Below are 27,356 nucleotides of genomic sequence, written 5' to 3' on the forward strand. Positions count from 1 at the left end.
ATTCCCGTTTCGGAGAACTGCGAGCGGGTGCGCGCTGGCTGGACCGCTGCCGCCGCCGTCGTCTACTCGCCGTCGGCGCTCCTAGCATCGCGCGCGTTGTCGCTCGCGGCGGATCATGCGAATCCGGCGGAACCGAACGGATGCCTTGTTTTCATACAGTGCGGTGTCGGGAAGCGTCGAGTGTTGCCAGTGAATGTGCCGTGGGTGTGCCTAGCCGGCTGTGAACTTTTTTTTTTCTGTGCGTGCCGCTTTGCCCCCGACCTTTCCGAGTGGATTTGGAGGGAGAGAGAGGGAGTGGACGAAGCAGTCGCGGCGTCAACATGGGCATCGGCGCGAGCACCCCTCGCAAGGATCCGCCCAGGTCGAACATGGTTCGACTTCACACTGTGGATAATGCCAAGCTTCCGATGCCCGAGCCGCCGGAGCTGGAGCGACGCTTCACCAAAGTACTGGTAAGCAGTGAGGGCCGTTCCCCGTCTCGGCGCGCTTGTCAGGCCGCTCCGATCGCGCCCGTCGTCCCAAGACGGCATGCGCCGCCGCTCTATTGTCTGCTGCAGCGAATGCCCCGTAGACGCCCGCTCGCTGGGCCGGACGGCCCGTACGCGGATGTCGCTGGGATGGGCACGCCAGGACATCGCGCTGTCACGAGTCGTCAAGCGCTGCCAAAGCGTTGCCCGTCGCGGAGTCGCGAAAATACCAAGTGTGCTCGACGCCATAAATCGGTTGTCTGGGCAAACGGCTCCTCTAGGTCTTTTTCTTTCCTTTTTTTTTTCATGCGTTTCCTGCGCCGGTTAACCAACAGCTGTTTCGATCACGCACTGACGGGTACCGAGAGAGCATGCGTGAATGGCTTGTTCACTGTTTCGTGTAACGACTGCTTGTATGCTTTATTGGCGCTCTAGTGTCGTCAGCCGTGGGGGCGGCAAGCGCGCGGAAAGACGCTCGCGCGTTTGAATTTATGAAGCCCGTACGCTTTTGGTCAGGCTGCTTTTTATGCTGCAGACTTCATATAGCAGGTGCCAAAAGTCTCGTGATGCGTATACCTCAGCGCGCAGCTGTTGCAGAACGTGCCGTGCGGAATGTGGCCTTTAATGCGGAGAACAGCGGACGGAAAGAGTAATACAAAACGGATCGTTGCCCCGCACAACTTGTTGCTTGTTGCTGCTCAGAACGCATCGCCCGGAGCAGCTATTGTTCGAATGGAATGGCAGCTGTCAGTTCTCGTGCCATTTGCAAGTTCGGTTTGTAGAGACACCGCGGGCCTGGATAAGCTGATTCAAGTCTTGCCCTGCGTGCTGGGTCACTTTTTTTATCTTCTTTACGTGTTTGAATCCCTGTCAAGTAGCTGGAGTGCGGCAAGAGCTCGTCATCGTAGAAATAAATCCGTATGCCTCACCGTCATGCTGGGAGTGTATGGAGGAGTGCTACAACTTACAAGCCAGGAAGTATGAATGTGGTGAATGACTGCTGTTTTGTTTTTTGGTTTCTGCTATAAAGTCACAAAAAGATGACACGCAGGTGAATGACGCGTAACAGGCTGGAAGGCTACAGCCTTAACATTAATCGGTATTCTGTTCCGCATTTGCCTCTGCTGGCGTTACTAAATGCAGCCAGTAGTTCAATTTTAAGGCCCAATGTGTCACCTCCCTGTCGTCTAATGTGGCAACGTAAAAGCAGCGTAGCCCACTGCCCGCTCTGCCGGGATCTTCCAAACGTTTGGCAGTTCTGTTGTTTGTCATCTCGCTTTCTGCAAGCAGACCGACATGTTTAGCGGAGTTTGCGAAAGAGGGTCATTTATCTCAGCTTCTCCGTTCCTTTTCGCTTAGTTCAACCGTCCGCGGCGTCTTGCGCTGTCGGCTAGTCTTACCCGTCGCCATCTCGGCGGCGAAACTAATGGTTATCGCGTCTCGGACGTAACGAAAACAAGACCTAGCGCCAGAAGAAGCGGCGGGCTTGGCTCCAGCGGGGCTTGAAGCACAGGATATCTCGTCAGCCGCGGCGGCGACGAGCTGGAAATCGGACGCCGCACCCACTTTCCTCGGCCAGCTTCGTCATCGGCGTGTGTGTGCGAATTTCGCAAGTGGAAAAAACTATGGGCGCCCCAAGGCCGCGCGCTGTGCTGCCCCGTCGCGGGACCCGTGTCTGATGAAACCTGCTTTTCATCGCGCGATTGAATGAATGGATAGCGAGTGTTCTGCGGAGCGTCGCCGCCGTCTCGGCTTCGTGGTCAAGGCTTTGGGCGCGCATTATAATGCATTTACATTCCCTCCGTCTTCGACGAGGGCTTTCGAATGCGCAGATATTGCGGAGTCCCCAGGGGGCAAATTTGGATCATGCGAAGCGGTTATGCCTTTCTTCTCATTTTTTGATAGGCTGTTCGAAATTTGGGAGTCGCAGGGAAACGGTGTTTTTAACGTATGTCTATGCTGTAGCGCTTGTTCTTGTCGCTTCTTTGTGAGTTGTCTTGTGTTTGCGCTCACTTTTTCACCTTAAACGCCATGCACAAACTAGTCCCAAATCGAGCCTTATGTGAACTTTGCTGGTATTGTCGCCTTCTCCGTATTTCTCACAGCAACTAACTAATACAAGTAATCGTGATGCCTTGCCTCTTTTACTGGAACGCGATTTAGAGTCACTTAGCGCTTTGTGCTTCTTTCTGTTTCGTGGTGGTAAGTACAGTCACTCTAGATGGTAGCGGTACGAAGCGCGATCGATTACGATGGAATGGTGTATCGAATATGAGGATCAATTCTCATTTCATCCCACTTGAAAATTAGCCCCCCCCCCCCCCCCCTCATTTCTTTTTCCCCCTGTGTCAGTTGAGCACGATGGGTCATACATGTGTTCCTTCTCTTTCACCCATTTCAACACTTCCGTCCTGGCCCGGCTCAGGTATCTAGTGCTGTGCGATGTCAGTGCACTTTAAGATCCCCGGGTGGTCGAATTTATTCCAGAGCACTGCACTGCGACACCTCTTCCTCTCTTTCTTTTCTCTTTCCCAACTTCTTCCCTCACGGCGCGATTGAGTTGTCCATCGAGAATGAGGCCGTTACTGCGCCATTTCCTTTCCGCAAAAAAAAGAAAAGTGTCGACCTCGGGTGAGGCTAGGGATTTCCCTACACACCCCCTTCTGAAGGCACCTCCTTAATTCATAATTTTTTTTATGCACGACGGGGAATTTTTGTCATCTTTGTCATGAGTGTTGGAGTCATAAAGGTTACCAGCCATACCGATATATCAACGACTCAGAGTTGAAAATGACATCCGCTTCTCTACTACACTCAACACCCCTTACCATAGACCCCCCCCTTAATTTCAGTTCCTGGGGAAACTCCCAACACTGGGCTTCTTCGATTTTCCGCGCTCGGGCAGCCCGCTGGCGGCCCGCAAGTTTGTCTCTGACAGGAAAACGCATCATGGTCACGTGGGCTGGCAGCCACCGGAACCAGCTGCCGGCAATCACGGCGGCAATCAAGTCGCGGATCACGGAGGGTAGATGCTCTCTCTAGCTTCGCGTTCTGCGTCTCATTGCTACGCACGCGTACGGTAGAAATAGGCAGCTTGGTATCGAAAACAACAACTTGCAGTGCTGCGTGCCGCAGACTGCAGAACATGCAGCTGATCAAGCTCGCACTCGTATACATCGGCAACGACAACGCGAGCGTGTGCCTTCGGTGCACTGTGTAAGCTTCAAGAAATCCTCAAAAGCATGCGATGAGCAATCGCAATCTAACGTGTTTCAGTCGACACCACATAGGACGGAAAAACTGCCCGTGCGTTGTTTATCAAACGACAAGCCGTACTCTCGGATTACTGCGTGTTTGCTTACTACGCAGTAAGTATATATGACTGGTATGACCGCCGACGATCGACCCTTGTGGACTCTGCTGTGGTCGTTGCGATTTCTACGCTCGTAACCTGCTTCCTGTAAGCTGTAAGCAGAAAAGAATCGGGATACGTTCGTTCAACTGTAGTCTGTAGGCCGCCGGCTTTTGCTGCGGGCAAGGAACGCATAATCTCGGCAAAATTTGCGCATATCAGCTTGTTGAACGTCCACCTAGAACAAGCGGGTGCACTGTATAAATTTAGCTGCGTATCGTTTCTGTAATAATACAGCTTTATAGCAGAGAACTGGCACTGAAATGAAAGGCGCTACAATAAAGCCCTGCGTGTCGGCGCCTCACGTTCCGCGTGTGTTTGCATGACGATCAGCGCTAGAGCTCATTTTTATCTATTTTTTTTAAATGAGCCAAACGCGAGGAGGTGCATGCCTGCGGTACTTCTCAGATATTTTGAGCATATGTGGCAGAAGGCCCGAGCATGAAGCTGTACAACAGTTGGTGACGACAGAATCAGCACTTGGTCGGCGCGACAATTCTGTGTGGCCACATATATGCCCGCAGAGATGTCTCGAGCAATGTGCTCGTGAGGGCTTATAATAAAGGACATGTTTCAGTCAAGCGTTTTTCAAAGCATATCTACTTTTGCACTGCGCCAAACGCAATGAAGACCATGCGCTCCCGTATCGCGCTCAACCAACACTTCGTAAAACACGGTCAGCGCGTCTGAACGCGTACTCGGAACTGGAATTTGGCTGCTCTCGTCCTCGAACACCATCGCGATATCCGCCGGGCGCACGAAATTAACAGCCGAAATATTTTGTGAATCAGAAGTATGCGATCGCAATATGAAGCGAGTAAGCTTTCGAGGTGGTGAGACGATCGAAATATGATCGCGCATACGCACGCAAAACATATCAATAAACAGCGAGAACTACCGCAAAAGGTGTCATTGCAGGCGACACAGTCGATATGCACCGTGGCCTAGTCGAAACAAGCGCCTGCATCGCGCAAAACATCGCATGAAAAACCGCGGTCCTTCTAGTCCTTATAAAAATGGCCGCGCGAGCTTCCCGCTACCATACACCTCTCTGTCGTCTGCTAGCTGCCCGAGCGCTGCCAGCACAAAATCGTCCTGGCGAGTCTGGCCGCCGGCTGGCAGCCCGAAACCGCCCAGCCAGAGAAAAACGAACGCGTTCCGGGCAGCCACCGGAAGTGGGCGGAGCAACCCGAGAAAATCGAGCGCGCTCGGGCAGCCCGCAAGCAACCCGCGGGCTGCCAGAGGCGGATAATCGAAGAAGCCCACTCTCTAGAGGGTGTTGGCGAGGCAGTCGTTACGCCTTCCCCTTTGTCATAGGCCTGATACATCCTATTAACACATCCAAACACTCGCTTTTGTTCCCGGGGCATGCTTTTCGGCTTCATTACAATGGTGCGGGATAAAACTGCACGTGTAGCGTTTTTTTTTTTTTTTTTTACAAAAACCGTTCACCGTTTTGCCGTCATTTTAGGTGAGCATTGGCTATTGGTTTGTTTGACACGCCCTCTCGCTTGGTGGTTTGTGCTAGCTATGCATGCAATTTGGCTTCTACCTCCTCTGTATGAAAAGGTGCGCAGACTAGAAAACAGTTTTAATTTTCTGAATGAAAGGTGCAGCTAACCCCCCTCCCCAGACAACACAAAGACGTCCTGTGTATGTCCTCAGGATGCACACGTCAGGATGATCACACGTCCTCAGGTTGTCCCTAACTGGTCCTCAAGCAGTCCAACTGGGATTCATTTGTTCATTCGCTGCGCAAACTCAGGATGTCTCGAGGATCATGTTTGCGGACTTTTTCAGTATTACTTCATGATTTGCATCAAGGGCTTTTTTTATTTTCATGGGAGTGCCGTCTTTAAAGCTTATGCAAGAGAAGCTAACTAGAACAAGCAAAAATAAGAGGCATAGTACGGATGCACTATGTCCATGGTCACAGAGCTATAACGCTCTCTGTAATTGAATTCTGCTACTTGAATGGAAAAAAAAATCTAAACAGTCCAGCCCCATCAGAAGCATGCGGTCCAGGTTCAAACGCAAAAATATTCAGATATCTCCTCGAGGCATATAATTTTTTGGGTCACATGATTTTCTTCATTATATATCACTATTGTACAGGCATATCTTTTAATAAGCCCGCAGTTTTTAAGTAATGAGAGCCTGGTGCTAGAGATAAGGCTGGTTTGATCTCAGTCCAATTCCACAATACTGTCATGCGATAGGACGGTTGTAGGACATTTAGCCGTGATGCACCCAAAAGTTACTCAATGTCCTGTTCGGGATTAGGACGTTCTCGCCGCTTGAGGACGACCTCAGGACATTTGGTGTTGTCTGCGTCGCATTTCTGCAGCGAAGCTTGTCCAAGGTGAAGGCCATAGCACTGAATTCTCTCGGCTGCCCAGCCAGCGTCAGAAATTCGAAAAAGTAAATCTGAATGTTCAACTCGCTCATTTAATTATGAGAAAAATGTCAGCATTGTTCGGGAAGACGTCACAACACTTGTCAAAATGCGCTAGCGAAAGTCCGTCTCACCAACGGCTACTCAAAGCCTGCTGGGTCGGTCGGTCGCTCTCACGTTAGTTTCAAGCCTGTATTTATGTCGCGAAGTTTAAAGGGTACTGTACTGCGCAGCCCCTCTTGCTTTTGCTCTTTGGTGCGTCACTGGGCGCTCATCTTCGTTGGGTCTATGCCCTACCATGGAGCTGACGTTAGTCGTTCTTCAAGGGCGGGGAGAGATAGCGCGCGTCTGGTTCAGCTTCCTGTCGGCGTGATAATCGCTCGTGAGGCCGCCGAACGATATTCGTCGGCCTCCATTTTACAGCCGCGGCCGGCGTGAAACGACCGTGAAACCGGAGTGAACTGCGTGAAACGAGATTAAGGAGGAGATGAAGAATGAGCGGGTGGTGCATGGTGGCGAAGTTGTTGCTCTCGAATTTCTTTTTGATGGGGTCATTTCGTTAAAACGATCTGCAGGGATTATGGCATTACTTTTACCAACACGCCGTTGCGCTAGCTGCGGGCGGAACGAAGACATTATCGTGCTTGTGACACGCTTGGTTGCTGAAGGGGGTGCCGTGAAACCCTCACTTCTCGGTGGGCATCCAAACCGCGCTTTGAGGGAAGGGAAGAAGGGAGTGAGTGAAAAAGATCAGCTAGAGCGAGGCGCCGTAGTGGAGGGCTCCGGATGAATTTCGACCACCTGGGGTGCGAAGTACCTCGGGTTCGAAACCGGCTGCGGCGGCCGGGTTTCGATGGAGGCGAAAGGCGCCCTTGTATTTGTGCGATGTCAGTCAAGGTCCTCAGCGGGTCGAAACTGTTCCGAAGCCCTCCACTATGCCACCTCTGACCCGCCGCGGTGGCTCAGTGGTCATGGTGCTCGTCTGCTGGCCCGAAGGACGCGGGTTCGATCCCGGCCGCGGCGGCTGAATTTCGATGAAGGCGAAATTCCAGAGGCCCGTGTACTGTGCGATGTCAGTGCCCCAGGTGGTCGAAGTTTCCGGAGCCCTTCACTACGGCGTCTCTCATAGCCTGAGTCGCTTTGGGACGTTTAACCCCATAAACCTAAACCTGTGCCACCTCTTTCTCTCCTTATTCTTTCAGTGCTCCCACCTTCCTCCTTTCCCTGCCTCCCGGGTCTAGAGTCGAGGGGGGTTGGGGTAATGCATTTGTTGGACAATAAAAGTTCTTTCCTCCTCCTCACGGCGTGGTTGAAGTGTCCACCGAAAAGGGAACCAGTTACTGCGCCATTTCCTTTCCTCAAAAACCACTAACGTGCACTGACATCGCGCAGCGCACGGTCGCCTTGCATTCAGCTCGGAACCACTCCGTGAGGGAATGCAGGAAGGCGTGGACGAAGGGAGAGAAAAAAAAAATTCTCTCTAGTGGCGTAGGGGTGAGGAGGGGAGGGGTGTGGGTAAGGGTTGAAGTGAACGGAAATTATCGGTATGGATTGCCCGTGTTCGTACAGAGATATTTGACGACCTTGTTTTATTGCACTGTTATTATCGCGAGCCCCAGAGCACCACTCAGCTTGTTGCTCCCTTCCGAAATTGCGAGTTCCAGGAGCAGCCGTAGGTCTGTCTGTGTGCGCATTCTTCGCTTCTTTCCTGTTTTCGCGTTGGGAAGACTGCCCTCTTTTTAGCGTGCCCGCCAAAGCGGCGGCGTCCTTCCCTGGAAGAGAGGCTGTCGTGCGATGTCTGCGAGGGAGCGAGCGAAGAGTGGACGCGAGCGAAAGTTGATCCGGCCGCGACGTGGTCCCATTTGTGTAACGTAGCGTGTCGCCTGCTGCGCTGCGGTGGCTGTGAAGCTTGTAGGAGGCGGCTGCTGTCTGTCCGTTCTTTCCGCCGGCGGCGGCGGCGTCGTCTCAAGTCGGAGCGAGCCGATTTTCTCCCTCGCGGCGGCCTTCGCGTCGGTCCGCTTTTATTTACGTCGTCTTCAAACCGGTCGCGTTTCTCTTCTCGCGTGGTTTCCTTTTTTTTTGCGTTTGTTTGTTTTCTTTTGTCTCTCTTGCTTTCTCTCCCTCTGTCCGCCGATATCTGTCGCTGTGGGCAAACAAGTGCCCTTGAGGGTGGCTTTGACCGTTCCAAAGGAGGCGTGTGGATGGCGCACTCGCTTTGCCTTTCGAGACGGTTTTTATTGCTCCATTTTTTGTTTCCTTCCGTTTTTATTCGCCCGAAGGCCGCCCCCCTGCGTCTTGTCCGCGAAATAAACTGGCGCCGATTGGTGTTGGCCAAATTGGCTCCGGTTTTGTCGATGACTCCGTGTGGACTGTCTTTCTTTTATCGTCAGAAGACAGCCGGATTGCGGGTGGCGCGGTGTGTTTGTACTCGTCCCCGGACTGGGTTCGCAAGGGAGAGCTAAGTGAAAGCTGACGAGTAACACTGACAAAGGTAGTGGTGACACGTAGGAGAAAAACTAGAGCTCGAAAATAACCCCGAGAAACGAAGAACAGTTTGTTATCTCCCCAACAGTCCGGCGCCTGCGCGTCGACTTTCAGCATCCGACTGCCTTCCCTCTTCGTATTGAGTGATTTGGGTGACCCTTCTCACTTCTTTCACGCAGTTTCACTACGTGTTACTGCTCTTTGTTCGATTGTGTACCTCCGGCTCGGTTGCATTGGCTGCACTACGAAAACAGTCGCCGCTCGCGCGGTTAAACGAGCGTAGCGATGACGAACAGGCCTGCAGCTGCTGTAAAAGAAGAAGAAAAAAACAAGACTACAAAGGAATAGAGATATAAAAAAAGAACGGAAAAGGTTTTACGGTGTGTGACTCAACGAGTCAGCTGCGGGTTGTAGAGCGGCGGGAATTTTCTGGCCTGTTTCGCCCGCACAAAGGGGACAGCTCTGTAGCGGGTTCGAAGGAATGTCGTAGCCGAGCGGGACAAGCGTTCCGCTCTTATCAGTGCCACTTCAGTTTCTCTCGTGCTCTCTTTGTTTTCATACATTCCACTTTTGCTTTCGTAGCAGCTGTTCCGTCAGATAGCGAAGCGCCTTGCGTGCTCTTGCTTGCGCATTATTTTGCTAAGGACGTGCTGGTGGCACAGCGCGAGATCGAAGCAGGGCGTAACTAATGCTTGTCATACACTCGAAACGGTGTGATTCGTGGTCGCATTGCAGACTGTCTTGCGGGAGAGTACAGACTTTCTCTCCATTCCTTGCTGAGGGTCAGCTTATAGTTTGGTCGTCGTGTGCAACTTTAAGACGAAAAAGAGAGGGGGGGAAACATGTTGGCTGTGCAAAAATCTGCATTCAGGAAACGTGCGTTTTGGTTTCGTTACGCAAGGTGCCGCCACATTTTGGTAGCATCCAGGGGCTGATATATAGGAAGAAGGGGTACATTAGCCCCCCCCCCCCCCCCCCTCCACACACACACACACACAAAGAAACGGGGGTGAGGGGTAGTGACCTAAGTTCGCCCCTGGGAGTATCCATATTTGGCGAAGCCATGCGTGGACCTGAAAACTCGTAGCACCGAGCAGTTTTCGAACCTCGTTCAGTCCCCTGTTACCGAAATTGTAAATTCTCTTGGAAGCAAAGTCATAGGGCGGCCATAGTGTACCTATATGCGTGCCCTTGAAGACTCGTAGTGCCCGCGCCCACTCCTTTCTTCATCCGCATTTCCTCTTCCCGCATCCTATTAGAAGCGCACTAGCCTTTCACTAAACAGGCTGACCTCCAAGTTTTCCTTTAATGCGCTACTGTTTCTCTTCCGAACGCAATTAACACCACCCCCCTCCAAACGCACATATACTGGGTCTGCCAAGAGGACACTCTTCCTGCCTCCGCTGCGGAGGCTTCCCGTCAGATACACCATGCAGCTGTGCCCCTACGCACGGCCACTAGCACCCGGCGCCACCCTCAAATCTTAACCACATAACTCCTCACTGTCTCGCACTCGCAGCAGTTAACTAATTGGACACATCTCCTGCTGCTCTTAATCCGTGCCAGAAGTAGAGTAGCATAGGAGCATAGTAAGAGCGCAGGACTGGGCGTGAGAAATTAAGCTCCTCTCTCATGCCCTCTCCCGTTTTCGCCGCTGCTGTTGTGTCATATTCTCTGCACTTTCATTCTCTGTTCTCCCGAGAGACTAAGTGAAGTTCGTCATCCGCCGCCGCACTACGTTCACCACTCGCCCGGGCTTATCGCAGAAGTTATCGGGTGGGTCCGTTCGATTCTATATCCCCTGACGTGCTGCGGAATCCCGACGCTCCGTGGCCGCCCCGCGCTCGTTGGTCACCAGTGGAGCGCGGCGTCTGTGATGTCGCCGACATTCCTCGCCGCACGCGGTGCAAACGCGCTCGTCTCTGTTTCGCGCGTGCGGGAGAATCCGTGGGGACGTTCCGTCATCATCGATCTACCTCAACGTCCCACCGCCCCGTGGGCGCGCTAATCTCGCGCCACTGTCGGCTTCCACCCAACCCACGTGTCTCGGCGGCGGCCGCATTTCAATGGGCATGCCCGCGCGCGGTGGGCGGCGTGCTGGGCATATTTCGTGCGTGTGAACGGGCGAAATGTGGTCCGTTTTCGATGGCGTGCCTTCCTGCGTGCCTGAACGTTTCCCGCGCTTTCTGCTTTGTCAGACTTGCCTCTCTTCTTTTTTCTTCTTCTTTCTAATGAAAGTGTAAGTCAGCAGTCTCCGCGGTGTACTCGCTTATGACGTAGTCACTGTTGGCGGTAGAAAGAAATGAAACGGCTGTAGTCGGATACAAGTCAAGAAAAAAAGAGGCTTTTTCCTGTCAGACCCCCCCCCCCCCTTCCAGCCAATGGCGTCGGCCGATTGTCATGGCCCTGCTACCGTGACAGTAGGGTGTCTAGTGACCGTACAGGGAACGGCGCAAGAGTGCAGGGAGGCGACTGTCCTCGACCATGGAGAGAGGGGACTTCCCTTTCATCTGCCACTCGCTGCATGCATATTGGTCACGATAGCAGGCTCATGAGACTCCGCCGACGCCATTGACTGGAAGGGGGTCCTTTGACGAGGAAAAGCCGCTTCTTTCTTGAGTTTTGTCCCACGATAGTCGCTTTACAGTTCAAATGAGGAAGGAAGGTTCGCGCGGACGAGGTGAGTACGTTGAGGGGACTAGGATTTGAAGGTTAAGTGGAGGAATTAAAGGGATACTGAGGTGGTTTTCGAATCAGCTAATTTTTTAGGGTTTTGAAGTAGTGTCATTGCTGATCACGTCTGTGAAATTATTTTTTCGATTTTGGCCAAAACAGTGGCGCAATCACCAATTAAAAACGCGATGTTTAAATCTCCCGCGCCCCGCGCGACCGCAGGAGAGGAGAAAAGCGGAGAGGGAAACCTCGTCCATGTCGGCCAAAGTGACGTCACGTTGAGGAGCCGGGGATACTTCGGCGCACCCGAGAGAGCTTTCAGCGCGCGTTGTTTCTCGTGCTGCATGCGTTGTTCCTCGTACTGCGTGCGTTGTGACGTACAAAGCGTGTCAGCCGACCTTGAGAATCAGATTCAACACGAGGTACTACACTGGGGTCGTGTCCACGAACAACTACGGCCGCGACTGTGTCGTCTTCCACTGTTTTCCGCAAGATCATACGCTCGCAGCGCAAGCGCTCGCTGCTTTGACGAAGAATTCAAGCCGACCAAAGCAAGCGTACTCTGCTCGAAGCACTTTCGTGAGACAGGCTACATGCAGAGCTTGTCCCTAATGTGATCTCTGGAGATTTCGGTCGCGGCTGAACCATGACGCAGTTCCTTTCATTTCCTCGGGCATGAGAGGCGTGTCACCATTTCGAAGAAGCGCCTCTTCTAAAAGCAGAAACATGCTCACTAGAAACATGCCCCTGCAGAAACCTAATAGAGGATCAAGCATGTGTTGCTCTTCTCAGCTTAGGTGCGGCCAGACCACCTGAGGCGTGCTCAGCAAGGCTCGGTTAGCGATTTTATACTCGGTTCGACGCGTCCAAGCAAGCAAAGCAAAACACAATAAAGCAAAGCAAGCAAGCTTTGAAGCTCTTCATATGCGGCATCTCGTTTAATCGTATCTAAGCGATTGAAATGAAAGCGTTCGACGTTCTGATTTCGGATGCAAATTTAACAGAGAAATGAATGCCAACCAAGTTTTTGCAAAAAAAACACCATGTCTCGCAACCTTAGTCGGTTTCTTCATCAAGTTGTGGCAGCGAACGAGTTGCAGCTAGCTTGGCTTTTAAACACACATATAGTTGGCCACTACTTCACTGAACCTAAACTGCAAATCTAGGAAGGGCGACCGTTTCCGAGGCAGCGATTAATATTTTGTGGCATCTGCTGAACGCGCCACGAGTGAAGCAGCAGCCTTGTGCGCGTATTTAGCTTGGTTTCCAGCGCACAATGATTCCTTCAATATCCTGTGGTCACATGCCTCGCAGTGCTTGGCCACCGTGCTTCGCTAATTTTGACATCAGCTTTGTGCTGCTTCATCGTTTCCTTGAAATACTTTCTTGCCCCAACCTACGCCGGGTAGTGAGAATAGGATTTTTTGTACACAGCGCTTTGGGCCTTTTCTTTAGGATGACGCTCTTTCGGGTGAGCCAGGAGGCGTCCGGTGGTGGTAATTGACTTGAGTATTGTTCGCACCTCTTCCTTTCCGAGAATACCAGCCGAGGTTGTGCTGGCACCTTTAACGCATGGTCTGTATACGTGTCTTTCACGCTAGCGTATGCTTGTGCTAGGCGTAGAATTTTTTGCTCGTGTCTTTTTTGCTTTCAGGTGATATGTGGAATGAACAAACTGTAGTATCCTTTTCTTTGGAGGTCAGTAAAAAAATAGTCGCCATATTCGCTTTTACAACGCCACGGAAAGCTGCGATCTGCACTCAGCGCAGCGCCGGACCCGCATCGGCAGCTGCTCCAGTCCTCAACGTGACGTCACGACCTCTCTTGACCAATCACGGGCGGCGGCGCGCCGCGCGGCGTGCCCCGCGGCACAGGCCGCATATTTCTGCTAAAAAATGCAATTCGCGCTTGTTTTTGCCTTATTTGGATGCGATATTCGAGCATGCAGAATGAAAAACTATAGGACGCCGCTGCCAGCCGGATTTTCAAAAAAAGTGCTTCAGTCTCCCTTTAAAGAAAAAATGTGTGCAGAACAGTGCGCACCAGCGACTTTACTGCGTAGGTATCTCCGCAGTGCGTGGCAGGTTAGCAAGAAATGCGGAAGTAAAAAAAAAAAAAAAGCCGAAGTGTAATTGATCGTGAATTCGCGCGAACAGTTAATGAGTCACTGTCAATTCAGGGCCCATTCATTGTAAGCGCTCACCGTCGTCTGTCTCAGCGCCGGGTCTGCCGAGAACTTTTTGTTTTCGGCATATTCGTCATTCGCAGAGTTGGGTCCTCGTGTTTCACCCGCTGCACGGGATTTGGGCGCCAAGAAGCTACGCGATCTTGGAATTCATGCAGGCGCAAGATTCCGGTCTTGGATAGGTGATGATTTGCTCTTGTGTTTCGTTGTTTTATCGCCTGATGGCCGGTGACGGGAGGAAGTTGGCATGTGCACCGCAATCTTCTTTTGAAATAGCGATTGCTGCTCCTGCAAGCGAGCACGCAGGAGGAAGATTTATGTTATTCTCGACGTCGTTTTATATGATTGAAACCCTCCAGAATTTTTGCCTTGCTTCCCTTCCCTGAGCATCGAGTTTAAATAGGCAAGCACATACGCGGCCTTCCTTTGGTTTGCGAAGATATACGAACCTGAAGGAAATAAAAATGAAAACTGCAAAAAGGAAGAAACATACACGCAAGTCTTTATTAACGGCTGAAGAAGCAGGGAAGGTGTAGGAAGTGAACGAAACTGATAGCGGGGCGCTAGTAATAGTTCTTAGTTTTTTTCTCTCTCTTTCTCTATCTGCGGAAGGGAAGGGAAAACTTTATTTACACTAATGGTTTTTCCTGCGGTTTGGGGCTTCTTCAGAGACATCTTGGTTCTACCCCCAGGAGCCTTCTCTGTCGAAGCGACATTTAGTGCGGCAACGCTGCTGGTATGATTGATTAGCGGCGCGACGAGGTGCGCCAGGCCTGCGTGCAGTTCGTACACTCCCGCGCACTGCTTCAAGCTTGAGCGCGCCGGTTTTCGTAACGCGCGTGTGGAGTGTGTTGCAGTGATCGCTGGATGCGGACACTGGAGCGCTCCGCTTGCTTTCGGTGCCCCGTCGCTGCTATATTCGTCCTTCATTTATCAACTTCCTCCTTTTATCCTTCTCTCTTTCCAACCACTCGCCTGCTTGGTGTTTTTTCAAATCTTTGTCTCAATTTTTGCTTCGTTTTGAGCATTTTCGTGCCGTTTCTGTTGGACGAAGCCTCGCGGGCGTGATGCTTGGTATTTTTGTATTTACGTGTGTGTGTTCAGCTTGCGCGCAGTCTGCTAGCTTATTTCGCTTTCTTTTTTTTTTTACTGCCCCGAAAAACTTTATATAGCTGATTTCGCCTTTCTGTTCGCGCATTTTACGGACGCTGGAACGTTTTCGCGGGAACCTGTAGTTTTTAACACGCGCTGTCGGCTCTGCTCAGTGAACCTTCTGTTTATCTTTTGCATCGGTACAGCGCCGGTATCGAGCATTAACCGGTGCCTCCGGTTTCGGAAGCGTGTATCGCCATCATGCGCTGAAATAACGAGATTAGTACGCAGGTCACAATCGGGGTGGATGTAGCAATGCCAGCATGAGGTCGCGAACTTTGTTCCTTCCTGAGCTCATATCTCTCAGCTGTTTGCGTTAATCTCGTGCGGCCATTGTCCACGGATTAAGAGGACAGCTCTGCTGGTGGCCGTTTTTATTGGCTACGTGGAGCTGGTATATTATCGAGTGAACTGGCGGCATTGAGCTGCTCTGCTTTTCAGGTACACCATTAAAACTCGTTTTGACTAAGTGAAGAGCCGCCTCTAATTAATTCGTTATATCGGGAAATTCGTAAAATCGAGAAAGGCATTTTTGGGCCCTTCGAAGTCTGAAATTGAAACGTAGCGGCGTCCAAAGGCTAGCGCGGCATGGTTTTTGGCGCTAACCAGCGCCTGCGCGTAGTATGAAAAGTCCGCGAAGGCGGTCCGAATCGTTTGTGCGTGAAAGCGTCGTCCGGTGTCACGGATTTGAAGCCGAGGTGGGAAGCGCCGCTGACTACCGAGTCTGTCGTTCCGCGCAGCTGCGCAGCGTGTTGCCTACGAAAACAAAGCTGTGCCCATGACTCTGGCGCCTATAGATCTTACTGCTGGCACGCCACCTGCGAGACTTTAGGCACAACAAGTAAAAAAATAACTTGATTTTTTTTACTCATTCTTGTTCCCGGAAAAATTTCGTAAGATCGGGTTTGGTAGTCCAGGTTGTTTCGTTATTGCAGGTTGATGAGAACATTTAACCCCCCCGGGCATTTTCTGGGGAATCAAAATTTGTTCGTTAGATCGGGAACTTCGTAAAATCGGGTTTTAACTGAGCGCCGTGGGCACCGTTATACATCTCATCATTCATCGCTCTACATGTTCGCTTACATGCCTGACATCGTGCACCAACGGACTGCGTCATCCGAATTGCGTGGCATAGACGGCGGCGGACGGCTGTTGTGCTAATTTGACTGTTATAACTCGAGGTAGCAGAATCCCACCGCTGCCACCAGTTATCATGGCTCGGGTAGCGCGGCCAGTTGTTGCGTCTCCCTGGGGGCTCGTCCGGGATGAGGAAACGGTCTGAAGCTTCGAAGGTTGGGGATACGAAAACAAACAGGTTTAATGGCACTTTTTTTGAGACACATATTTACATAATGAAAGGCAGAAAAGCATAGAAACAAAAAATAAGAGTTCATGACGTCGAGCGACTGGATGAGCCTTTTACCCAGGGCCCAGAGCGTTCGTGCTCACTTTGGGCGCAGGTTAAATAAATAGCCCAAGGCTCCGCCCTATCACCAGGCGGCAATTCATCGCGACACAAAGATCGGCACTAGACAACACAGCAAACGAAGACACCTGTTGTAGAGTCCACCCGTGGGAACTGGCGAGGAGGAGACGTGAGTCTGCAGCTCTTTCGCACTGCGGTGCAACAATACTGTTAGCAGCTCGTGTCCATCGAACACAGGTGTGGCATGATGGCGCCTCGACCGCAGCTGCGCTGGCTTCCTCTGATTCCGCTGTTGAATCCGCCTCCGTTATCATCGCGGGTGTAAAAGATCGGTAGTGCGTGCGGGGTCATTACTACCGCTAATTCTTTCTCAGTACCCCGCCGCTGCCATCTTCAATGGACCTTCGCCCCCACCGGCGGGAGGGGACGGAGGGGTGCGCTCGACCTTTCGTGTCACCTTTCGTGGAACGATGCGAAGGCGCCGGGGTCGCTCGGGCGTCCATCACCCTTTGGGGCCGATTCGCGACGGCTAGGCAAAGGAGGGGTGGCAGCTTGGGGCTGAAGAGCGGCCACACGACGACCCCCCCCCCCCCCCCCCCCCCCTTTGTCTTAATCCCCTCGTCTTAACGGACACCAGCCGAGGCGCAGACTCGCGACGAACGTCTCGTTGGAAAAGTCTGCAGAATTCCTGAGGATTAAGCACTGCCGGACGGAACGGCGTCGGGGCGCCGTTGACGGGGGGGACAATGGAGATGAGGAACAGCCGGCGACAGCGCGGCTAGCCGCGAGCAGCGAAGGCCCGAGTTGGGCGACACTACTGACCGGGTACCGGAGAGGCGCCGACTAAACAGCCTTGGGAAGGCCGCCTTGGAACCCAGGTCCAAGCTCGCAGTGGCAGTACAGCGGTAACTGCCCGCTTAAGCCCGATAATCCCCAATTCCGAGACGACGCCAAGGTCGGGGGGTCATTGGGGAAACCGACGTCACGTGCTCGCACGAGTGTGTTTTGTGTTTACTTTTATTTTGGAGGGAGAGAATGTTCTACCCCGCACATGCTGGCACTGGCTAGCACGACTGTGCGTTGGTGTTTGTTTGTTTTTATTTTTATTTTGCAATGGAGAGGGTGTTTTACCCTACGGAAGCTAGAGGGCTGGCCATGCTCTCGATGAACCAATCATATGAAGAGTGTAAAATGATTGGAAGCTGCCAAATGTGGGCCGGGCCTTTAGGGATTTAAAACCGGGCCCCGGAGCCGGAAAAAGGGTTCTGAGCTAAGGTCAGGTGCTATGCATCTTCGGCTATCCCGAGTAGGGGCCTCCCCTTGTGTTAGCCAGTTCCGCCTTTTTGTTGTTTGTCTTTTTGCTGCTTGATATGTCTCCAGTGCCTTAACTTGTATATGATTGTAAATATCTGTACATAAACTTCAAGTATTCGCCTTATCAGTTATCCCTGCATCGTAACTCATTGCAAGACCGTCTCTGACGGGGCACCCCTGGTGCGAAGAAAAGCTTCAGTCTTCCAGTTAAACAAACCGTCTCTGGCGGAGCACCTCTGGTGCGAGGAAGGAAGATAAAGAACTTGTGAAATTTACTGCGGGTCTCAAGTTGGGTCGTAACATTGACATACAATGCTTTCGCATTAAAAAAAAAAGAAATCAGCAGTTTTTAGCACTGGGCCACGGTAAGCGAAATCCTGCATTACTCCGCTGGCCGATCTCAACAATGAACAAAATAATCATTTTATTGTCTGATTGTATCAAACAAGCCAGGAGCGTCAAAATTCTTCTAGTGATTAGCTTCTTGTTTTGGGTAACGAGAGCAGCTTTAACAGCGCTCTACTTTTTGTCGCGGAGGAATTCTGTTCGGCCGTCCCGAATGTATAGGCGGAGCTTCACTGCAGTCGTTGCATTGTATCCGACTATAGATGCCATCGACACGAGTTTTTTTTCCCTACGTCGCTTTCTGTAATCTACTCATGTCGCTCCCCATCTCTTAACTTTACGCTTGCCATTTTCCTTCCAGTTACTTGCCGGGCTGTGCGTATACTCCGATGTCGATCTCTCCTGCTCTAGTTTTTTAGCCTTCAGATTACGCCTTCGTAGACGAGCGCTTGCAGACCGCATCGGTTGTGCGTTTTCTTTCGAGATGAGAGATACATCAAGCGCCGCGTGCATGCATAATTAGCGGGCGGTCGCTGACTGCGCCGTGCAGGGGAGCGCATGCGTGCCACGTGCCACTCCAGCTGCCCTTGGATGACATCCGGCGGAAAATTTAACCACGGGCGGCGCACACCCGCTTTCCTATCTGCCGTTCTGTTTTTCTTTTCTTTTTCTATTTCTGCTCGTCCTCAGGTTCGTGCATTCCGCGGCAAGCTGAGACGTTGCTGAATAGCGTTAGACGATGTGTCATGCGCGAGGTTTACCGTGGCGACCGAAAGAACGCTCGCGTGGGTTCCCTGAAGTGTGAGGGAATGTCGCAACAAGCGCTCAGAGGGACGCGGTGCTCGACGGTTATGTTCGTAACAGAAGCTGTTGGATACCGTTGTATTGGTGCATCGCGTCGTCGCGACGACGCGATTAAGCAGTCGTGAGACCAGTACGAAGGTAGAACAGTCAGAAACAAACTTTATTTTCTGTTACGCAACGCTGCACTCGTGATGCTGGCAGTACAATAACTTGTAGCGCCATCGAATGATACTGGTATGACATTCACGCTCGATATATAACAGTTACGAACGATGCCGCTTCCTGTCAGCCTTTTGAGGTCCACTCTCAAGGGCATGGGATGTTGTGCTCTAATACGCCATATTCTGGCCGGCGCATCGTGCTGTTAAAAGGAAACTCTAGTGGGAGATAGCAGTGAATGTGGCCAAGGTTGGAGAAGGAAGGCGAAATAAGTTGGGAAGAAATGTAGTTGGAGTAACAGCTGGAGGTTGCGTCTGTCGTTTATTTCGTCTCTGTGTGCGCGTCCTGCGCTGCTGTTTCCAATCCGAGTAAATCGTGCATCTTGTTCATCGTGCAGCTCGTGTTGTGCCCTTGTGCAGCTCTGTGCGCGGGAGCTCGCGCGCTGATGATGACGATGGAGGCGCGCAATGGGTTTCGTCGGAAGGGCGTTCTTTGTTCGGTCGCTCCCAGCTGCGCTCTCGTCGTTTCCCCCCCTAATGTCCATGTAATGGTCGTGGGAGAGCGCGGCCGCTGCCACCGTGTGTACCGCGTGCACTACCCCCCCTGCCTCCCTCCGAGCTACTTACTCTACAAAGCGTGTACAAATGCGACTTTAGGTACCTCCTAACGCCCCGAGCCTATGGAGAGGGCGGTAATACTTTTTTTTCCCTCGTCCCTGTTCTGAGTTTCCGCGTTTTTTTTTTTTTTGTTCATTTGCTTAGGGCTGCTAAATGAGAGTGCAGAGTCTCCCCAGAGCCTCCAAAATATGCCCCATTGCTCTGCAGCTGTCAGTAGAAAGCTGGTGCACCGACCGGCTCTAAGTGAGCCGCCAAATCCATATGCATTTGCTTCCATTTCTGAAATATATATATAAGAGGGCAGGAAAAAGTTCCTGGTGCTAGGTTGGCAATACACTTGAAGAAAACAGGCGTGGTGAAGAAACACTGTACTTTTCGTGACGTTTCGGCCGGTCGCCGGCCGAAACGTCAAGGTTGATTGGAGAGACATGGGAGAGGCATTTTCCCTGCATTGGGCGTAGTCAGGTTGATGATGATTACTATAATCGTTGTCAAGTGCATATGTCACTTTTCCTTCGTGACGCGGCGCCTCCTGATTGAGGGGGGGGGGGGGGGGGGCACAAATTAATGGCGCAGGCGAAGCGCGATTCCTGGTGGCCACAGAGCACCAAACTTAAGTCCAGGCTCGTTCATTCATTTAGTGGCACACATCATCACCGGCATCGTTTCTTGCGGGCACGAGTTACGCAACAGGATAGGTTCCTGCACGTCTTCATCGTCCCAGTCATTCCGTGTGCCGCACTTTCTTCTTTACTCGCCTCCTCCAGTAAGCCTCTCTTTTCTCCGTTGTGCCCCTTCCTTTCTCTCTGCCTCTGTGCACCTTCATTTCGCGCCATTACGCGTCACGGAGCCCTGTGTGCGCGCGTCGTCGTGCCGGAAAACCTTGCGCCCTCTTGTTTTCTCGGCTCGCTTCGTCTCCTCCGGGAGATCAAGCCGGCGCTCGCGGGCGTGCTGCCTGTGTGTACGAGCTCGGAGAACAGCTTCGCGACACCTGCACAGCGCAATTGCGTCGGTCTCCCCCCCTTTCCCTCTCCTATGCACGCGCGTACACCCCTGTGTCGAGCTGTGCATATAATATGGGCGGCACAGGCTTCGGCGGGGCTTATTTTTATTTCCTCCTCCTCCTCGCGACTCACGAAACTGGTTTTCGGGGCGTCGCGCGCTCGGCTGCCTTCTCTGCGGGATGATCGTGCGCGTGTGTACGAACCCCGCCATCTCCGGAAATCAAAGGTTGTGCACTCCGTCTGCGCGTGTCGCGCGGATGCCCCGCGAATATTGTGTTTTATAGCGGCGAATGTGTATAGAGTGCGCCGGCGTCGCTTTCCCCAGGCAAAGTCAGTCGTCGCAAGCACTTCAGCGCGGCCTTGATGTCGGTCTTCATATGTCGTCTCCTCGCCCGCTTCTTTTCGTGATATCGTGCTTCTTAGTTGCCTTTCGATATGAGCGCAGCTCTAGGCCTAGTTAGGTTGCTTTTGCATTTCCTTTTTTTTTTCTCTCTCTCTCTGTGAGCAAGCACAGTGCTTCTTTGCATATCGATGTGTGCGCCCCGCGACCGTCTCGAGGACTCGTCTTTGCGTTTTTTTTTTATTCACAGAATCCAATTCTCCGCAAACCTGTAAGGCGTGCTCGGTTCGAGAACCCTAGTTTGCTTCGTTGAATTCGGCACGCCGTGGTTGCTTGTATGTAGGTGTTTGAAGGAGCTGTTCTTTGAGGGAACGCGAGGTGATGTATATTTTTTCCCCACTTGTCTGTTTGTTTGTTGGGGTTTTTTTTAGGAAACAAATTCGATCCAGAACGCCGCCACTGTGAGTGCATGCGTTGATGTCGCGGCGTCTCGGAAGGAGCGATCGTGTGCCAAGTTTCGGCGGCTGTTTATAGAAGTGGCGGCCGGGTCAATGGGAAATTGAATTCTCGGGGAATGCAGTTAGCGCACACAAGATCTCGGCTTTTTCCTTTATTGTTTTTTTTTTTGCGTAGTACGCATGACAGCTTATTTGGTATAGACTAGTGGGCACTGAGCATGCACACAGTATAGTTTCGGAGTTTGCAGACGGTTTTGTACGTTGACTGACGATTTATTTTACTTATTTTCAGGTAGCGCCAGGGGACAAACACGATGTAGCAAAGGGCCCTACATGTTATCGGGCCATCGCAGCGCTAAAAAGACGAACACGAAAGGAACAGAAACGTTCAAGACGGGACAGGCGCTGCCTATTTATTGCCTGTCCTGTCTTGTATGTGGGTTCGGCAGTGCGGCTTGCAATACGGCCTCAGATCTCGGAATCCCTGCTTCAGAGTGCCAGGGGTCGCACTGGACGCCCGCTACCCGACCCACCAGCTGAAGACCCGGTAAACTATATACGGGCTTACGAAGGGCGGCGCTACTTTGTCCACAAAGAGGCCGCACTGTTTCTGCGCTCCGTGAACATGGCTCGCATAGCGGGAGTCCCCGACATGCGCGATACATTGCAAGCCATGCGTGTGCAGATGTAGGTGTCGCGCAGCCTTCGTCGTCGCAGTCCTCCTTGCGCGCGTGCGCAGTGGAGCGTGTCGTGTCTCCCGCGGCGTTGGAAATAGCCGTAGCCGACCTCGCGACCCCTCTTCTTCGAGGGGGGGACCGAAGAAGCGGGGAAGAGGGCCGTGGCGGACGGAATGTTCCACACGCGCGGCCTCGCGCTGCTATTTCCGCCGCTCGACTCCAAAACAGGCCCCGTCGATTCGTGCCCGTCGCCTAGTGGAAGACGCTGCGTCGACGCGCGGAGTCGTGGCCGCGGGCGAGGATTTGCCGAGAGAGGAGGGGGAGGGAGCGAGACATTTCCTGTGATGTCTCACTGACCCGCATTCTCTGAAACGATCGGTGTACAAGAAGTGCATTTGTTCAGCCCCCTCCCACCCAACCACAATCAAGCCGTCCCAAGGATGTTTGGTTTCCTGTGCCCGGGGCCTCGCCGTGTGGTACAGGGCTATCCGCTGCCTAGTCTCGTGTTGCGGAATTTAGTTCGTTCGCGAATGAGGGAGTAGCTTCCCGCGAGTGAATCGATGAGAGAAGCCGTGGATGATGGGAGAGGGGTGTATTTGCGGGTTGTATTTTGAATAGGCGAACGGTAATACCAAGAGTACGGCCGCACGGCGCACCTTAGGCAAAAGTGTACGCAGCGCAAAGAAACAGGGACAGAAACAGAAGACGCAAACAACATGACTGGCGCTGTGTCTTGTTTTCTGTCCCTGTTTTTTTTTTTTTTTGCACACCTTTGCCCGCAAGCAGTTAGTGAAGTGGGTGAGCCGCGCACGGCTCGCCGAAGCACACGGGACTCCACGAGCAACGGTGCCGAAGTCGCTGTTCCCGATCAACCCGAAACATTTCCTGCCAGCTCAGTGCCTCAAGCGCGCAGCTCACCTGCCGGTGAGAGGTGTCGCGTTCCCGAGCCAGTGCCTGAGAAAACTTCTTGCGAACGAGTCATTGATGGATGGATGCTGCTGGGGCCAGACACACGACTGTAGCGTACTTTCTCGGTGTTTGCTGACTGCACGCGGAGACCCAGCCAGCGTGGGAATTTGGGTGGCTGTATAGCGGGGCCGTCACTTCCCTTACAAGGGTTTCCCATAAGTCCTCTTCAGACCGTGGTGCGCAGTGTCAACCGTCCCTTGAGTCTGTGCTGTCTTATCCCTGCAACTTTGGGCGCGTAGTTCCTCGGCGATATGCACTGCTTCTTGATGCGGTACGCCATCCTTGCGTTTACAGTAGCTGTAGTCTTTGGAGTCTGGTGCCTCCCCTTCCCACTCCCCCCCTCGTTCTGGCCTGTTGTGGCTTTGGCGATGCGGGTAGAGCCGCCATTTTATATTTAGTTCCTTTTTTGGCAGCCCACTGTATATTATGTCCCTTCGTGCCTGATTGCGCATTTCCTTTCACGTCCAAACGTTTAGAACCATGTGGGGAACCGACCAGTCGGTCACGTCCACTGTGTCACTGTCAGAAGTTGCGTGCGAACAGCTCAGCGTGTCTGCTGCGGTGTGAGGTAGCAGTCGGAAAGGGAGCGGGAGATCAAAGGGCGGCAACAAACTCACACGCGCCACACTCTTTCTTGGTCAATTGATGGTGGTATATATACCTCCCTCGGCGACTCTGTGCCTGCCTTTCCCATCGCTATAGAAAGATGCAGTGCGGTGAAACCTACGCAGCTCGTCGGAGTCAATCAAAGGAACCGAATTCACACGCTGCGAATTGATGACCGAGTCGGGGCACTGCCGGCCACACGGGAAATGAGTCAGTCCTCCTCACGTGCGACCCAGGCACCGAGCCAGCCGAGGCCAGCCCAGCTCCGGAGCTTCCCCAACGCTGCGTGACTTTTTTCGTGAGGCGTTGTCTTGTCTGTCTGCAGCTCGTTAGGCACCTGGCAGCAGCAGTCTCGCGGCGGCGGCCGCGACACATTTATGCGCCTTCTTCTTCCCTGAGGCTTGGCAGCCAGCTCGGCGGCGGCGTCAGCGAGCATGGGCGCGTGCCGCTGCCCCGTCCGCCTTGGCCGACTGCGGCCGCCGCCGCGGAGGTCGCCGCAGCCGCACGCGCTCTGGCAATTCTGGCACCGTCCCCCTCCACCACCTCTTCCTCCTCTCGGCACCGGCGGTGACTCATCGAACTCGCCGGCGCCGCAGCTGTTGCTTGCTGCTGCTGCTGCCCTGACGCGCCTGACGTGCTCACGTCGCTGTGGCGGCCAGCTCACCTCGCATTTTGTGCTGATTTTTTTCCCCTTTATTTTTAACCCACCTGCTTCAACGAACTCTTGTCGCTTTCGCTGTTGTGCGAGCTTGCTCGTGTCGCTTTTTACGCACGAACACCTTCTTCTTCTTTTTCGAAGGCGGCCGGTTGCCGCTCTCTGGTCGTTGCAGCATGCGAGCAGTGTAAAGGTTCAGGAAAGGTGCACCGCTTCGCCGCACTGATCTTTGGTAGGCTTACGCGTGCAGAATAGTTTTCTGCGGCCGCACGCGTGTTTAACGAGGACTGAATGAGAGAACGAAGAAAAGCTGATTGCTTGGCGCTGTGCGCTCGTCGCTGCCGAACGTGCATGTGTTCTCGAAAGAGTCCATGTGCTGAGGCAGAGCTCACGACCCGGCGACTTCCACCGGAGATATCCTCGGCAAGAAGCAATCGCAACAAGTAGCAGGGGCACCAACTTTGTCCATCCAGCCGCCGAGAGTCTGCCCGTGGCGCAATCCCCGCGGCTATTAGCCATGCTCGCTGCGGCCCCCCTTGGGAACGGGAGGCAGGCGTGGCGCCCCCCCCCCCCCCCTCCCTCCAACCTCAGACGCTGCTGTCTGGGCGTACAGCGGAGCGGATACCGTATGCTGTCGCCGTTCTTGCTGCTGTTTGCCTGGCGTCGTCCCCGTCTCGACCTCTTTTGCCCGCTCGCCGCCGGCGTCATTAGGGTCAGGCACGCGCCACGCACGCACCCGCACGCACGCACGCTCACTCGCTCGCCACTGCGGCGGAGACAGAAAGGCGAAAAATAGACGGACTGCGCGCCATTTGCGTGCCCTCGGTGACAGCGAGCACCGCAGTCTCTCTTCACATGCTACGTTTCTTATTCTGCGGTTATTCCGCAGTGATTGCAGCGGAGTCGAGCAGTGAATTCGTTGAAAGCGGTATTTCGATGTATACGCGTGGTCGCCACCCAGTTGCAGGGTTAGTGCGCGGAGGCTGCGGAGAGTACGGAGAGAGATAGGGGCAGGAGCAGTACTTTAGTTAAGGCGGTTTCGTTATAACACGTCTCTGACTTCTTATAGTTGAAATAAGGGTCTAGGCTGGTACCGACTGCTGATTAAATTATAACTGAACTGTCCGGAGGACGGCAATGTCAGTGGTAACCTTTTACGTTTTGTTCGTGTGTTGAGAAGAATGGCTTATTGCGTGACTAAAAGTTCTGGGCGATACTCCTGCGAAGGTAGAGGCTGATGAAGCTGTGCATTGTGGCCGGCCTTCGTCGATGCTTTCCGCTGGGTGAATTCTTCGCTGAAGTTGAAGGCGTGATGCTCTGTGTAGAGGCGCCAGCGTCGGACGTCGGAAAGTTATAGGGCATTCGGGAAATTCGAGGCAGTTAGTTGACTTCGTGCACGCAGTAGGCGACTTTTATGCGGATAACGTTGTGGGTGCGAAATGCGTCTGAAAGTTAGACGGACAACTACCACTGGCATTGAACATTCCGTGCATGGAAATCGGGAGAGGGAGGTCAGAGTTTGGAAGGAAGAGGCGAGTGGGTGGGCCAGGCAAGGCGGGGGTGGGGGCTTTCATCTGTGTGCTGTCTGTGCCTTTGCAGTGCTAAAGTTGCTTCATTTTTCTTTCCTACTTTTTTTTTATGAAACCATGGCTAATCTCTCACCACAGGGGGTGGCGGAGGAAAAGGGATTAACCGCGGCGTTATGAATATTGGTCGATGCCATCGGCTGGAAGGCCTCACTTGAGCAGCATTTGTCGCTTCGTTCTTGAGTTTTATCGAACTGAGTAGCTTGACTTTCCGCTGCTGCTAAAGCTCTCCGCGTCTTCTCCCGCCGTAAGCTGAGACCGATCTGAACAACAGGAGCAAATATAATGCCCTTAACAGTTGTTTCATTGGCGTGCAACGGGCGTATCGCTATCGGCTTCAGCAAAACTTTTCATTCTCGGTTTGCTGTAACCGCAACGGGCAGTATAGAGCACAGACGTTGTCTTGTGCGCCTGCCAATGCGATCACCGTCATGGCGCTGCAGATTTCTACCGCGCCGTCCTCTGCTTCGACTTCCGCTCGTCTTTCTTTCTTTTTTACTGCCAGCAGTCTCTATGGGAGTCATTTCAAACATTCCGTTCTTTTTTTAAGGTGGAACGGTTCGTCTGGTGAACGGTGTACAGTTGAGAGCGCGTACGTGACCTCTCGGGACTACTGCTTGCCGCTTTTCCGGGAACAGACAGAAACAAAAATTATAAGCGGGCTGAAAGGAAGGTTGTTTGAATGAAGAGAGTGGCCACCGGCGGTAGGCCGAGCACTGAATGTGCGCTTCCTATTCCAGTTCCCTCTTCACGTTTCCTCCTCCTCAGCTTTGGCGTCGGTGAGGGGCCGGAACCGGCCACTGCAGAAGTACGTAGTTGAGCACGCACGCCGACGAAAACGAGAACAGAAAGAAAGAAAGAAAGAAAGAAAGAAAGAGAAAGAAAGAAAGACTGTGTGGAATTGGAGGCAGAACAGTCGAATCACGACAGAAACTGTCTCCCTCGGAGGAGGAGGAGAAACGAGAGTGAAGAAGAGGAGCAGGGATAATGGGGGAGAACACACGGAGAAATGGACGAGGGAGGAGGAGGAGGAGAGGCAAAAGGGGGTCACACTGTCGGTTGAGAGAATCTCCCGGCGGATGGAAACAGGAGTGCGTGAGGCACGACCGCAGCGGCGGCGTCTGGTTTTGGAAAAAGCACGACTGCAGCAGCCACTCTTCTTTCGCATTCCTGCTTTCGCAGTGCTGCGCGGCGGCTCTGCCGGTGGGCCGGATAATCGGCCGCTTTCGGGTCGTTCCGCTGCCGCCGCAGTGCCTCGATTTTGTAGGTTTCCTTCCCCCCCCCCCCCCCCCCCCCCCCTCCCTCCCTCCCTAAAAAAACAAAGAAACGGACGATTGCTGTGTAGTATGCCCGGTGCGAAGTTTGGTCGGGGGCAGAAGCTATAGCTCGGAGATGGACGAGAGTGAAGAACGGGATTTGAATTGGGGAAAACCGTTCTCATCCTTGTAGACAGACCGCAGTAACGCTTGAACTTTTTTCACAAGACTCGAACCACGAACGAGTCTGGACTGGACACGGGATTTTCGCCTTTTCTTGATGAAAATAGTGTCTATTAATGCCGCTATTGGGGTTATTGAAGAATTTGTGAACACAGGTCTAAAAGAAAAAAAAAATTCTTTTTGAGGGAT

General features: G+C 52.8%; 1 protein-coding gene across 2 annotated transcripts in view; it reads left to right on the plus strand.

The window, feature by feature from the left end:
• The window catches only part of Frl (formin-like protein), a 147,171-nt gene continuing 119,815 nt past the window's right edge, over nucleotides 1-27,356 (plus strand). For both annotated transcript variants that reach the window (XM_089545568.1, XM_089545569.1), the window contains exon 1: nucleotides 1-452. In XM_089545568.1, the coding sequence (XP_089401694.1) occupies nucleotides 321-452 (132 nt within the window). In that variant the 5' untranslated portion in view covers nucleotides 1-320. The remainder of the gene's footprint in view (nucleotides 453-27,356) is intronic.

Source organism: Amblyomma mixtum, chromosome 5, assembly GCF_055824585.1.
Source record: "Amblyomma mixtum isolate Tamu chromosome 5, ASM5582458v1, whole genome shotgun sequence".
NCBI classification, from domain to species: domain Eukaryota; kingdom Metazoa; phylum Arthropoda; class Arachnida; order Ixodida; family Ixodidae; genus Amblyomma; species Amblyomma mixtum.